We start from the raw sequence: 13,539 nt of genomic DNA, 5'->3' as shown, positions 1-13,539 counted from the left end.
TGGTTTATCGTTGTGCTCTTTGTGGCGAACATGTTAGGAATGGGGTTATATAAAAATATACTAATCTTAATGTACAGTATTTAAGCCCAAATCCCTACTGAGGTTTGGATTTTACGAAAAATGGAGACGGACGTACTAGGGAAAACCACACATCCTGAATTGTTTTTATTGGAGAGCGATATGACGTGTGACAATGAAGTGATGCAGTGCAGAAATGGGAATCATCTGGGAATGTTGTTGAATTCCGTTGCTCAGATCGTAAAACACCTGGGGTTTAACCCAGATTCATAATCTGAGAATAGGCGTTTTCAGACTGAGAGTTCGGTTATTAAATCATCTGAGCTGGACAAATTATTCGGGGTTAGTTCTGAATGACCCAGACTACTGATGTACAAGTCTGATAACCACTTGTAGTAGCATAAGGAAAAAAATACAAATTCCCGTCCTTCATAATTCTCTGTACTGCAGTCTTCTCTTTCTTTCCAACATGTACTGGATGATGATTTCCCGTGTTATTTATGGAATAAATATCAGTATTTACTCCAATATCATTATTATGTTTCTCAGTTAAGTGCCTGGGATACCTGTCACTCAGGGAAAGGACTTGCATTGCATTGAAGAGGCAGGATTGACGTATTCTTTCAAATCTAAATATGGTTTCCTTGACTGTCATGCATTTTGAATGGTAGCGGGGAAAAACTATCACTCATTGCTGTGGTCTTTCTGTTGGTGTTCAGCAAATGACATTTTACAATCTCCTCTATTATTATGTATTACAAAAAGTGTACTACTTTAGCAAGGATATTTTAATAAAAAAAAAAAAAACCGCAAATCCATCCATCCATCCATCCATTGTCCAACCCGCTTATCCTACTGGGTCGCGGGGGGTCCAGAGCCTATCCCAGAAGCAATGGGCACGAGGCAGGAAACAACCCTGGACAGGGGGCCAGCCCATCACAGGGCACACTCACACACCATTCACTCACACATGCACACCTAAGTGCAATTTAGCAACTCCAATCAGCCTCAGCATGTCTTTGTACTGTGGGGGGGAAACCGGAGTACCCGGAGGAAACCCCACGACGACACGGGGAGAACATGCAAACTCCACACACATGTGACCCAAGCGGAGACTCAAACCCAGGTCCCAGAGGTGTGAGGCAACAGTGTTAACCACTGCACCACCATGCTGCCAAACCGCAAATCTTCATCGTGAAATGTAGGTGAGTATGTATCGCGATATTTATTAAATTCAAGGAGTGCAGCCTTACTATGTGCAGACATGAATCAATTACGAAATTGCAAGGTAGAAAATGATTTGCTAGAGCAACAGACATTGATTTTCTGAAAATATCCTGTACATTTTTGCGTAGACAACAATATGCTACTCTAAAGTATGTAAGGCAATTATTTCCTCTGTTAATTTTGCATGCAGCATCCAAACACAAATATTTCTGGATGTGCATGCATTCTAAACCTGTAACTATCGATTGGTGTAGCAGACCAGGAAGAGCGTTTCTTTGCTTCCGTTCTACTCACAGCCACGAATGCACCTGGCTGACAGTGAGAATCGCTGGACAGGGGCCGAGGCAGCTGACCCACCCTAGGGAACGTGAACCAATTTACGTTCTATCAATCAGCCTTCAATATATAAAATTAGCCCCCATATCCCTTTTTTTTATCTCACTTTGCTTAGATAGTTTGAACTGCATTTCATGGCCCATTCTAAATGAAATATGGAATGTGACACAGGTTCCTCATGCATTATTTACATTTAATCACTGCTCTCTGTGGTGAAGTCAACCCATAACATCTGACAGGGTGACTGTGCAAATAATACATTTTCTAAGTAAAAGGTTGGTAACACTTTACATTAACTGCACCTTCATAATGCCTTTATAATGCATTCACAGAACATTCATAAGCAGCATGTAAGTATACCTTAACATCCTAACATGCCCTAACGGCTTTAATATGCATTATTAACAAACATTATATGATAATAATAAGCATTATAATTGTATAAATGTATAATGTTTGTTATTAAAGTAGGCCTATCCCTTTATTAAACCTGTTAAGGTATGATAGCATACTTACATGCTGCTTATGAATGTTCTAAGAATGCATTATGAGGGTGTATTGAATGTTCTATGAATGAATAATGAATTAATTATAAAGATGCAGTTAATGTAAAGGTATAATGTACCATACATACTCTTTGTAAACCTCTGCCTTTATGAATCAAGCATTAGTGAGCAGATTTATATGGTGCAATTATGGAAACTATCTGAAACTGTGCTGCATTGGGTGATTAATAACTGCATGCAAATATGGTTTAATTAACATGCACGTGTTGTTCCAGGGGCACCATGGCTAATGAATATGCACTTCTGTGTAAAATGCCTGTCACATCCTTACCTGTTGCGTAAAAGGTTACATCATCTCTCTGAATGCCCTTGCTTTCTCTTCTAATGACACCCCGAATGTTGCTAAAATAGTATCAAATGGAAAAGTGAGGAGATGACTAGAGGTGTACATTAAGCTTATTCTGCATATCGCATCTTTGTTTATTTCCAGTATTTCTGTAACTTTTCCCCTGAAAGCTATAAATAAATCAAACGCTTCCCAGTGGGATAAAACCAAAAACCTTGCACTTTACTTACAGCACTATTACCGTAGTGTAATAATGGGCTGGGAGTAAATGACAACAGTGCCCCACTGTGAAAGAATACTGGTTTGGTTTGAGGTTATTGTTAAGGTATAGTGAGATGTGAGTCAGGTATTCCGCCCCACTAACGCAAAACACAGTAACTACGCTGACATTGAAAGTGAAAAAAGGACCTTCTGAGGTGTTTTTGCCTGTCCACCCATGTGTGTAGTAGGCAGATAAATGATAGTGTTTTTTGTAAAAACACAGCATAGATCAAATAAGATGTTTTGTCATAAGATAAAACAGGCCTAAGAGACCCGGTTTTAGTACGATGTGCTGTTACGGCGCTTTGCCTTGGTGTGGCAGTGCGTAGGGTACTGGGATTGGGAATCTGAGTCTCATGCTGCATTTGTGTGTCCCTCCTGTGTCAGGCAGATTTCCTCCCACAGTCCCAGGTCCAGTTGTTATGCTAACCGGCATTCATAAAATACTTGTAGTGTATGATTCAGTTTCTGTGTCTTACACTATATGGACAAAAGTATGTGGACACCAGCTTGTCCAACATCTCACTCTGAATCAAAGGGTATTAATATGAAGCCGGCTAACCCTCAGTTGCTATAATAGCCTGTACTCTTCTGGGAAGGTTTTCCATTAGATGCTGGAACATTGCTGGTGGGATTTGCTGCCATTCAGGTTGGGTATTGATGTTGGGTGATCAGGTCCCTCTCTGTGAGCTTGTGTGGCCGCCACTTTGCAGCTGAACTTGCTCCCAGATGTTTCCATTTCACAATCACTTCAGTCGCCATTGACTAGGGCAGCTCTAGCAGGACAGAAATGTGGAGATCCGACTTGCTGGAAAGGTGTCCAATGAAGGTCCTCGGCTGACTAACCTCTTCAGTATGACCACCCAATCTGCTGCCACTGTTTGATACTGGAAATTGCATGGCTGTGTGCTTAATTATACACCTGTATGTCAGCAATGGCTGTGGTTTATGAGGCCAATTCCTGTTCCTTTTTTGCCCATATAGTGTTTGTGGTGAGTATCCCTCTATGCCTCTAGCTCTTAGTTAGTCACAGTGCAGTTCTCTGTTCGAGCTACATGTAATACATCCACTGATCTTCCATAGTTGCTTGTCCAGGTCAGGACTGTGATTAATCAGGAGCAAAAGGCAGCGCAGAGACACACTAAGGGCAATGATGATAGACCAGGGCAGATAACCCACATGATTTTGAACTGCAGGAGCACTCAGAAGATGGAAATTTGTGATGAACAGAACAAATCAGAATGAAATTTACCTTTAAGGATACGGACTTAAGGATGTGGGTTGCTGCTTCATGCGTAGAACAGGCTGTACACATCAGCAATGTAATTAGTTATAACTGGTGCTTAAAATATTAAGCTGTATGAATGAGTAAAAGTCTGAGATGGCAAGCTTTATAAATTACTTTGGATAAAAGTGTCTCGCAAGCACCTAAGGTGAAAATATGAAGTGTCAAAATGGCAGTTAATGAACAAAACATCCCAGCAGGCATCTGCCAGGATGAAAACCTGTGTACGCTCTTTTTCAGCTACCAGTGTGTGCCTTCCAACCCCAAAAAGCTGTTATTAAAATGCCAAGAACAGTGGGAAGATTTAGGGACCGCACAATAACCAAAGCAGATACAGTCAATAATAATAGTTCAGGGGGTTTTAGGGGGATAACTCATCTGAATTCCAGTCAGGGATGTTGACATCATTGCCGCAACATTAACTTCAAGCCTAAAAAATAAACAAGGCATTTGTTGCTATCAGAGATAGGGAATGCAGAAAGCAAGTGAGAGCTCTTCATGGGAAATTACTTTCCTGGGTGGGGGTGACGTGCAATGTTGGAAGAGGGGTGTTATTACAAGGTAAATGAAGGAAATCTGGGCCAGTGCACCATGGGGAGTGGTAAATGCAGCAGGGAGGAACATGCATGGTGGACACCCCCCAAACCAGACATTTTTTTCTTTTGAATCAGCAGCCGAATGTGAAGGTTCTGAGCAGTGTCCTGACAGACTTGCCATCCTGAAAGCCTAAATGATTTATGAATACGAGGAACTAGAGAGAAGGGAGAAGCCAGGCAGAGACATATTGCCTGGAGAAGCAGGAGAGAACATGCTCTTCCACATTGTTCATTACTCATGCGGAGTGAAAGCAAAATGGAAATGGAACGGCTAGTCGGTGGACATATTTTTATCTGGCATTCCATGTTTTTTCATCTTCCATGTGATCTGTGCTTATGTGTTTACCAGGAGTTTAAGCCATTAATTTACTAGTCAGCTCTACACTCATTGGCTATTTTATTAGGCTCACCTTGCTATAGTACTGGATTGGACCCCCCTTTTGCATTCAGAACTGCATTATTTCTTCATGGCATAGATCCAACAAGGTGCTCGAAACATTCCTCAGAAACTTTGGTCTATGTTGGCATGACATTGTCACACAGTTACTGCAGATTTGTCAGCTGAACCTTCATGATGTGAATCTTCTGTTCCACCCCATCCCACAGCTGATCTATTGGACTGATATCTGGTGACTGGAGGCCATTTGAGAACATCATCATGTTTAAGAAACCAGTTTGTGATGATTTGAGCTTTGTAACATGGTGTGTTATCTTGCTGGAAGTAGCCAATAGAAGCTCGGAACACTGTGGTCATAAAGGGACGGACATGGTCAGCAACAATACGCAGGTAGGCAGTGGCATTTAAACGATGCTCAATGGGTACTAAAGGGCCTAAAGTGTGCCAGGAAAATATCCCCCACACCAGTATGATGGCAATAAAAATTCAATTAAATTCTATTCAATTATTCAATTCAATTACACCACCACCAACAGCCTGAATTGTTCATACACAGCAGGATGGATCCATGCTTTCATGTTGTTTATGCCAAATTGTGACCCTACCATCTGCAACCAGAAAATCTGGACTCCACCGGCCAGGCAGTATTTTTCCAATCTTCCACTGTCCAGTTTCGGTGAGTCCGTGCCCACTGTAGCCTGAGTTTCCTGTTATTAGCTGACAGAAGTGGAACCCAGTGTGATCTCCTGCTACCGTAGCCCATCTGCCCCACGTTGTGTTTCAGAGATGCTCTTCTGCATATCCTGGTTGTAATGAGTGGAATGAAGTGTAATATCTTTTAGACCATACATATTCAGGGTTTCATTTTAAGGGATCCACCTTGATGTTCAATTAATGGAATGATTTTTTAAATGATAAAGAATGTCGAAATCAGAATGTATGGCCATGTCTCATTGTAATGATTTAGTGAAATACTTATGCATTAATAGTATAGATAATTGAATAACAATTCAGTTAAAGATTATAAATTAAGTCTGTCAGGACTGAAAGAGGAAATTTTGCATGCATATAATCAGGAAGACAAAGATTCTGTGAGCCTCTGTGCCCATTAAAACTGTGCTTATGTTAGTGTTAGTTTTCTTAGTTGACCTGAAATAGCCAGTCTTCTCATCAATAAATACAGAGCGCTACGCCATACATATTTAAATAGGAGCATTCAAAATTTATATTCCTTGGGTTTGACTCGATACAAAGGGTCACTATCTTTCTTTGTATGCAGTTTCTGTCTGCTATGGATTTGCAACAATTTCTTTCCATTTGAGGTGAAATGGGTAACATAGAAATAGAAAATGAGCAACAAACTTGAAAGCTAACAGTTTTGAATGAAATCTTCCCTGATGGTCAAACTTTTTCATTTTTTACTGGATAAAATCAGTTGAAAAACCAGTCCTGCTGTCCGATTGTACAATATCATTTCAAATTTATTTTCATCTTTAAAATAACAGCATTTCAGAGTACCATGAAATGGACTTTGCTCACACAGAACTGCTATTCAGCACAATCTCTGACCTGTGGTGCTGACTGGTGCGAACAGCATCCCTGAATCAACATAAATCTTAGAGGGATCAAGGGCAAGAGCTGAAAGGAAGGGAAGACTGAGAAGCCGTGTGCAGTTACGCAACGATGTGCTGGCAAGGTTTGCAAATGCATGATGTTTTATGAAAGCCCATAAATAACATGCATGGTTCTCAGAATGAATTTCGGGCTTGGAAATCAATTATTAGATATATCTAGATGGTTGTTCCATCAGTCACTTTCTTGTGACTGTAGCTTTGGGGCAGGAGAACATGTCATCAGATGGTTTCCAAATTTCTCGGCCGTTTGGACCCTGAACCATGACGTCTTCCTATTGGTGGGTAAGCAGTGATAGCCTATCATCATTGCCCTTAGTGTGTTTCTGCACTGCCATTGGCTCCTGACTCAACTCTTCTCACCTATTCCAAAACTGTGCAAATTTTATTCCACCAACAGCCAAGTTGACATTCATCCTCTCAGAACTACATTCATATTTACCATTTTATGTTAAAACAGAAAAATTACATAAACCTATATAACTATATATATACTGTATAAACTCATAACTAAGCATGTAAATCAAATGCTTAATTACTCCTATGCTGTACATTGAAGAAAGTATACTTTAGATTAGCTGTTTTTTTAGCAATAGTATTCTTGCAGCTCTTGCTCCACTTTTCGCTTATACTTGTCAGTCATCATCCTCTTCATCTTCATCTCCCTCAGCATCCTCCATCTCCTCCTGAGATTCCCTCTGTTCTTCCAGCGCAGCCTTCAAAGCCTGTTCCTCCTCCAAACTGGGGTCAGCAGCCTCCGTGATGTCCGGCCCACTTGGGTACTCCGACTGGGGTGGGGGGGGCACTGGCGGATTATATCCTTCTGCTAAAAACTTCGAGCCCCAACCTATATATATGTTTTCAAATGTCCTGTGGAAAAAAAGAAAGAAAAAAAAAAACAATTACAGAGAGAAACGTTTGTGATGACACCTTCTCCTAGTGTTGTCTGTTTGGCACTACAGTTGTGGAAAAAAAATAAGAGACTGCTCTATATTTTTAAACAAATCTGCAGAAACCAGCCAGGAAAAGGGCGGAAGCGACTTTCTAATGCCAGATATGACCATTAACTTATCCAACAGTTTGTCATGAATCATAGGATGACATCAAGTGACCTTCAAAAGGAATGGGAAACATTAAGTGCAGGTGTAAAGTGCACTACTAGGACGGTTCGTATCAGGCTCCTAGAAGCAGGACTGAAGTACCATAAAGCGAGGAAGAAGCCCTTCAATAATGAAAAACAGAGAAGAACCAGGTTGCAGTTTGCAAAAATATATATATTATTCACAGACGCACACACTTAAATTGAGAAAAGAGTGAAACAAAAACTATGCTGGGGTCTCTTCATTTTTTCTGCAACTGTATGAACCTGAATAAAGTTCCAGAATCCTTTAGAAGCCACATGTGCAAAGAACATTTCTGTTACCAAAAGTATCTTACTTCCCACAAGCAAATGCATAGGCTCCCGGCCAAAGGTTGGAGCACAACACGGCGATGGCAAACTTGGAGATAATGCTGGAGGACACCTTACAGCTCCAGGGAGGGGTGTTGTTGATCTCTAGGGCAAACAGATGGCATACAAGGGAAATAAAACTGGAAAACTTCTCGGTAACACTTTCTATGAATGCAATGTCTATAAGAGTCTATGAAAACATTTCTAACACTTTGTAATACATTCATAAAGCATTATAAACATGACTATAAATATTCAGAAAAAGGCACAACACATTATGGCCATGTTTATTATGCATTATGAACGCTTTATGATTTAAGCTCCCATCTATAATTCACTAAAGATACCTTCATAATGCAGTACAAAGCATCCTTAATTTTTATACTGACCATTATAATGTATCATGAAGGTATCTATAGTGCATTTTGCATGAGAGCTTATGAAGAGGTCCTGTAATTACCATGGGTCTCCAAATACTTTAGTCCATAGTGTATGTCTGTCACACTTCAGTAGCAGTACTAACCAGTCCATGTCTGTATGTCTGCATACTAACTGTGCCCAGGAACAAACAACAAAATATCATGATGCAAAGCCTGCAACCCTGACACTGTTCATGCAGTCATGCAGCCCACAGGGACTGGAAGAAGAACAAGGCCGAACCTGCATCCTCCGATAGCGGCGTGAGGAGAGGCGGCCCCACTTCTGGCTCTGGCTCATCTGGCTCTTCCTCCTTCTCCTCCTCTGGGTCCTCTTCTTCCTCAGGCTTCTCCGCCAGATTTATCCAAGTACAGCGACCCTGAACAGGGAAATCATCCTGACTGCTACAGCAGTAAATCACAAAAGTCTATCATAACATATCTGTACATATTTGCACATTAAGAGTCCATGCTGAAAGCACAAGTTTTAGTCTCACAAGATGTTTCTTAGCAACCATTTTTAGCAGTCCCTCCTGTGGTACCTGTGGCAGAATGTACTGGACATGATGCACCCAGTTCGACAGGGAGTTTGCCAGCTCAGAAACAGGGATTCCCTCAAAGTCTGGATTCTCCTCGAAGCTGATTCGGGAGGAATCCTCTTCCTCTTCACCTTCCTCCTCCACAAACTGGTAAAACCCCAGTGGGCTCGCTTGTGTGCTCGCTGAAATGCGGGCAATCTGGGCCCGCAGATAGTTGGCTTCATTCCCGGGGAATGGGGGATAGCTGACTATGGGGGCGTCCAATCTTCCAGTGAAGAACTTGCGGATTTTGCGAGCGACAGTTACTTGAGCAGGAGTGACAGGGGGCAATCTCACCCACGGCAGGCCCGGCTCTCTACATACGAAATAAGTGAATTTATTGGCACCTGTTCCATTGTTCTCCTTTGGAACCACAGGTGGGGGCTTGTAGGTAGATTTTGGAAAGGATATGATCTGAAACACACAACAATGTGGTCAAAGAATAAATACATCTGTAAGTACAATAACAGCATTATATGTTAAAAAAAAATTACCAAATTATCGATTACTGCTGCTGCGTTTATTGAGACTGATATATAAATGTATTGTACATGTTTTTCCGAACACAATCAATTATATATCTGTACATTTTTACAATATATAATCTACTTACACTTCCAGTAGAAAGTGTTTTTTATGAAACTTCCAATAAGTTTTCTGATGTAAATAAATATTTTTTCTTCCACGACCTTAACACTTGAATATTTCATGTATTTAAACTTTTTTTAAACAAACAAACACAAATAAAAAATTAAACATTGTTAAAGTCAAATATTTGCAGCCTAAATCATGAGAAAAACAGTAAGTTCCATCGTGAATCTTTTTGGGATAAGTCTGTCAGATTTTCACATCCGAATTGTTCTTGTACAGTCTGTGATTAGACACCAACTTCCTGCTTTTGAGACTCCAGTATCACTATGGCTATATGCTTTGCGTCATTTCTCTGATAAAGGATCAGTATCAGCCTTAATCTTCAATCCAATCAAAACAAATTTTCTGCAAAGATTTACCCAAACTTTGGCTTCTGTCCTGAGTGGTTTCACAGCCCCTGCTAACAAATAGCATTTCTGTAATGCATTGTTACCACCACCTTTTTTAAAATACGTCTTGTTACCAGGATGATTTACTGCACTGCAGTTTGCCCCAGAAAAGCACTCTTTGCGCTTAGTGTGATTCAGTTTCCATGCCATCAAGGAACTTCCTGCCTCATCTTCTATTTACTAAATGCCACTGTAGCTCTGCACATTTTGTGCACTTCCTCTTTACACATTGTGCAGCTTTTCTGACCAGTGTTAAATCTCACCCAGATCATCTTTTTAGAAAAATGCCCAGCCACATCTACTCCAACTCAACAGCCCTCTGCACAATACTTTTATGTAATTTTTCTGTTTTAACATAAGGCCATTTAATTCCCTCCTGTAATATTTGCCAGTGCATTACCTCATCCTTTAATTAAAATTAACCATCCATAGTCTTTGTCCTTATACCTTCTCTTTCAAAACTGACATAATACATTTAATTAAAAATGATCAGTTTAAATCCATCCATCCACACTCCACACACATGCAACCCAGGCGGAGACTCGACCCCAGGTCCCAGAGGTGTGAAATAACAGTGCTAACCACTGCACCACCATGCCACCCCACCAGTTTCAATCTGATAATTGTAATAAATCTTTGATTTACCATTGATGGCTTTAAAATAAATGCTAAAGTGAGGTAATGCAATTATACAATTCTAGGTTTGGGTCCTTTTTCCAAATACCATACTGACTAGTCCCTTTCCTACAGACACCTTGATTACTAAATCCAGGCTCATCCTAAACCGTCTGTTTACCTTGTTTAGCTGCAGTTTTATCTGCCTGGCAAATACAACCAAATGGTGAAAGATGCAATGCAGGCAGACAGCACCACCTAATGGACAAAGAAAGTTCTACAGTTTTGGGATTTTTTTCAGTCTATATAAGTTGTACAGGAAAAGAATTCTTTGCATAATTTGTGTTAATGCTTTTCGCAAACGACCAACAAGGGAGGTGTTACTGCAAGCAGCATTCTGGGACAGTAAAACCCTGCTGAAGTGGGGGTCATGGAAATTTTAAATGATACCCTCATGTCAACCCAAGCATGCTAAATTATGTTATCTGCTTAATTAATGTAAATTAAACAGAGTAGGCTGAATGCCTTGTTAAATACTGTAAGACTCTACACTGATATATTGCAGCAGTCACTTTAAGCCAGCATAGAGGCTTAACTAGTGGAACATTTTTCTGTGTTTAAGCAGAGAAGTACCAGGTTGCTACACTTAATCAGACATCAAGGACAATAACAATCCACACAATCATAACTACACCTCCCATGACATGTATAGATGTTCTCCACCTCAGCAGTGCGGGCCTCCTCTTCGTCCCCTCTGCTGTCCTCTGCTTCTCTCTCCTCATCTTCACCAGCTTCATCCAGGGCATCCTCCTCATCCTCCTCCCCTTCACGGAATTCTACCTCTGCCACCAGGTAGCTATTCTCTGTGCCCAAGATCTTCCCCCAGAACCTGCAGTGCTGAAGAGGCTGAGTGTCCACCAGCTGTTTGAGTGCCAGGAAGACCCGGTATGTCTCCTCCCTGCCCAGGCCCACTCCAGCCTGCTCCAGGTAAAAAGCCAGCTCTGCCACATTGGGCAGAGGAGACTCCATCTTGAGGACCATAAAACAGGGACAGTGTCTCAACCACACACATTTGGACAGTACTTGCTGTATTTTCTGATCCCACTAGATGGGGCTGTCTGTTCAAAAAAGGGCTCAAAGCAAACCTTAAGCACCATCCAGTGGGGTAAAAAAAAACAGCAAATGGTTCATGAAGCTTCATTCAGCGATCACTCGTTCTTAGTAATTTTGACTGACACAGAACATACAGGTTAGCCATTATTTGTTATACACCTGTTCCTCTTGGGTTCCATCTTCTCCGCCTTTGTGAGAGAACAGCACCTTTTGCTGCTCGGCTGTCACCTGGGGTGGAGTGGTGACGTGGATGTCCCTCAAGGTGCTCTGGGTGTTCTGCAGCCCCGCCCGCTTAACCTCACGACTCAGGTCCTCAATAACATCTACTACGTTCTCTGGACGCTCCTCCATTACCTTGGTCAGCAACCGGGCCAAGTGATCATATCTGGGGAAGGAAGTGATGCCTCAATGCAAGTGCTTCTATGGTATCATACGTAGTGCTGGTCAAAGCCCATGCGGCTTGCATTAAAAAGGCGGTACTGTCCAGATATTATACCGCTGTATTTAAAACACAGTTCTATTTCGGTATTTCCCGTTAGAATTTGCTGGTGGGGGGGCGTTCTCCAATATATGGTATCACTGCAATGCCGCCCAAGTTTAAGCATGTTACATTAAAATTCAGGTTAAATACAATGGTTAGTAATAACGAACGCAAACACTACTTTGTATGCTCCTGAAATCATCGCGCGGCTTCAGCGGCTCCTCGGCTAGAGGACAGTACAGTACTGTATGAAGTTACTTTTATTATTGCTGTATAAATTATTATTATTATGATTATGATTATTATTATTATTATTAATAATAATAATAATAATAATGTATTGCTATTTTTCCGACTTACCTGCAAATTCGAATTAAAGACAGAAACGGATCTAAATTAGCGCGCATGTACCCAGCGATTGCATGACGCCGCTCGGTGCACTATAGGCTGCATGGGATCGGCTCCAGCCTCTGAATGAAACATTAAAAAACTTGCACTCGTACCAGCTTGGTGATATTACGATAGTGTAAGTTCGCCTATTTTCTTGGCAAAGAGAAGTTGCTGTGTACCTTCAGAGTTCATTAATTACATTAGATACAGTAGCAACTAGTTATCCAACAAAGAAGAAATACTCACAGATTAAGATTACTCTTCGTGCTGTTCGTCAACATGAAAGCTTTGAGGGATCTCGCTGCCTGTTCCTTTTGATTATTTAACATTTCCTCTGGCGACTCCATCATAAGGAAACAACTGGTCTATTGCCACTGCAGTTTATCGACAGTTAATCTACAATATAGTTTACCTAAGAAATAAAGCTGCTCAATACTTTGGATTTATTATGGTGGTGTTACATGAGAGTAGATAACTATGTTATTTTATATATTTTAATGCCAAGTCTAACACCTTAAATTTCTCCGGGACAGCGCAATGGAGTTTCAACACAATGGAACTGTTGTTAGGGTAAACAACGCCGTTGCTAAGGTGCGAGCCTCACTGAAACGCATCAGGTGCCCATTTTTCCTACCCGACAAAAACTGATTCCAAGCGCAACAGCGCATGCGCAAATCTACCCTACATCACACGCGTATGTCAGAGAAGTGTTGCTGCCCTCACATGTTGTTATTTTTATCACGAATAATTGAGGTAATTGTTAATATGTTGCCGGTATTCTTGCGGACTCCGAATTCTGTAACTATGGTACCTACCATACTTTACCGTTGCACTCGACGGGACACGTATTTTT

The 13,539-nt window shown here is 41.1% G+C and overlaps 1 protein-coding gene across 2 annotated transcripts; it reads right to left on the bottom strand.

Annotated features, from left to right (window-relative positions):
* Positions 1 to 6,427: 6,427 nt before the first annotated feature.
* Positions 6,428 to 13,242, bottom strand: rsph4a (radial spoke head component 4A). 2 transcript variants are annotated; one of them, XM_023800463.2, is made up of 7 exons: positions 12,933 to 13,242; positions 11,975 to 12,200; positions 11,426 to 11,731; positions 9,012 to 9,461; positions 8,714 to 8,849; positions 8,041 to 8,158; positions 6,428 to 7,473 (listed from the first exon to the last, which is right to left on the bottom strand). In XM_023800463.2, exons 1-7 carry the CDS (start codon positions 13,034 to 13,036, stop codon positions 7,239 to 7,241), a joined length of 1,575 nt encoding a protein of 524 aa, XP_023656231.2. In that variant the 5' UTR covers positions 13,037 to 13,242; the 3' UTR covers positions 6,428 to 7,238. The 2 variants fall into 2 exon arrangements, with proteins under 2 accessions (XP_023656231.2, XP_072558436.1); XM_072702335.1 differs by having other exon boundaries at positions 11,426 to 11,599.
* Between the last annotated feature and the right edge of the window lie 297 nt (positions 13,243 to 13,539).

Source organism: Paramormyrops kingsleyae, chromosome 18 (assembly GCF_048594095.1).
Source record: "Paramormyrops kingsleyae isolate MSU_618 chromosome 18, PKINGS_0.4, whole genome shotgun sequence".
Taxonomy (NCBI): Eukaryota; Metazoa; Chordata; class Actinopteri; order Osteoglossiformes; family Mormyridae; genus Paramormyrops; species Paramormyrops kingsleyae.
The sequence above is the reverse complement of the archived record's forward strand: the minus strand, read 5'-3'. Positions and strand labels throughout refer to the sequence as shown.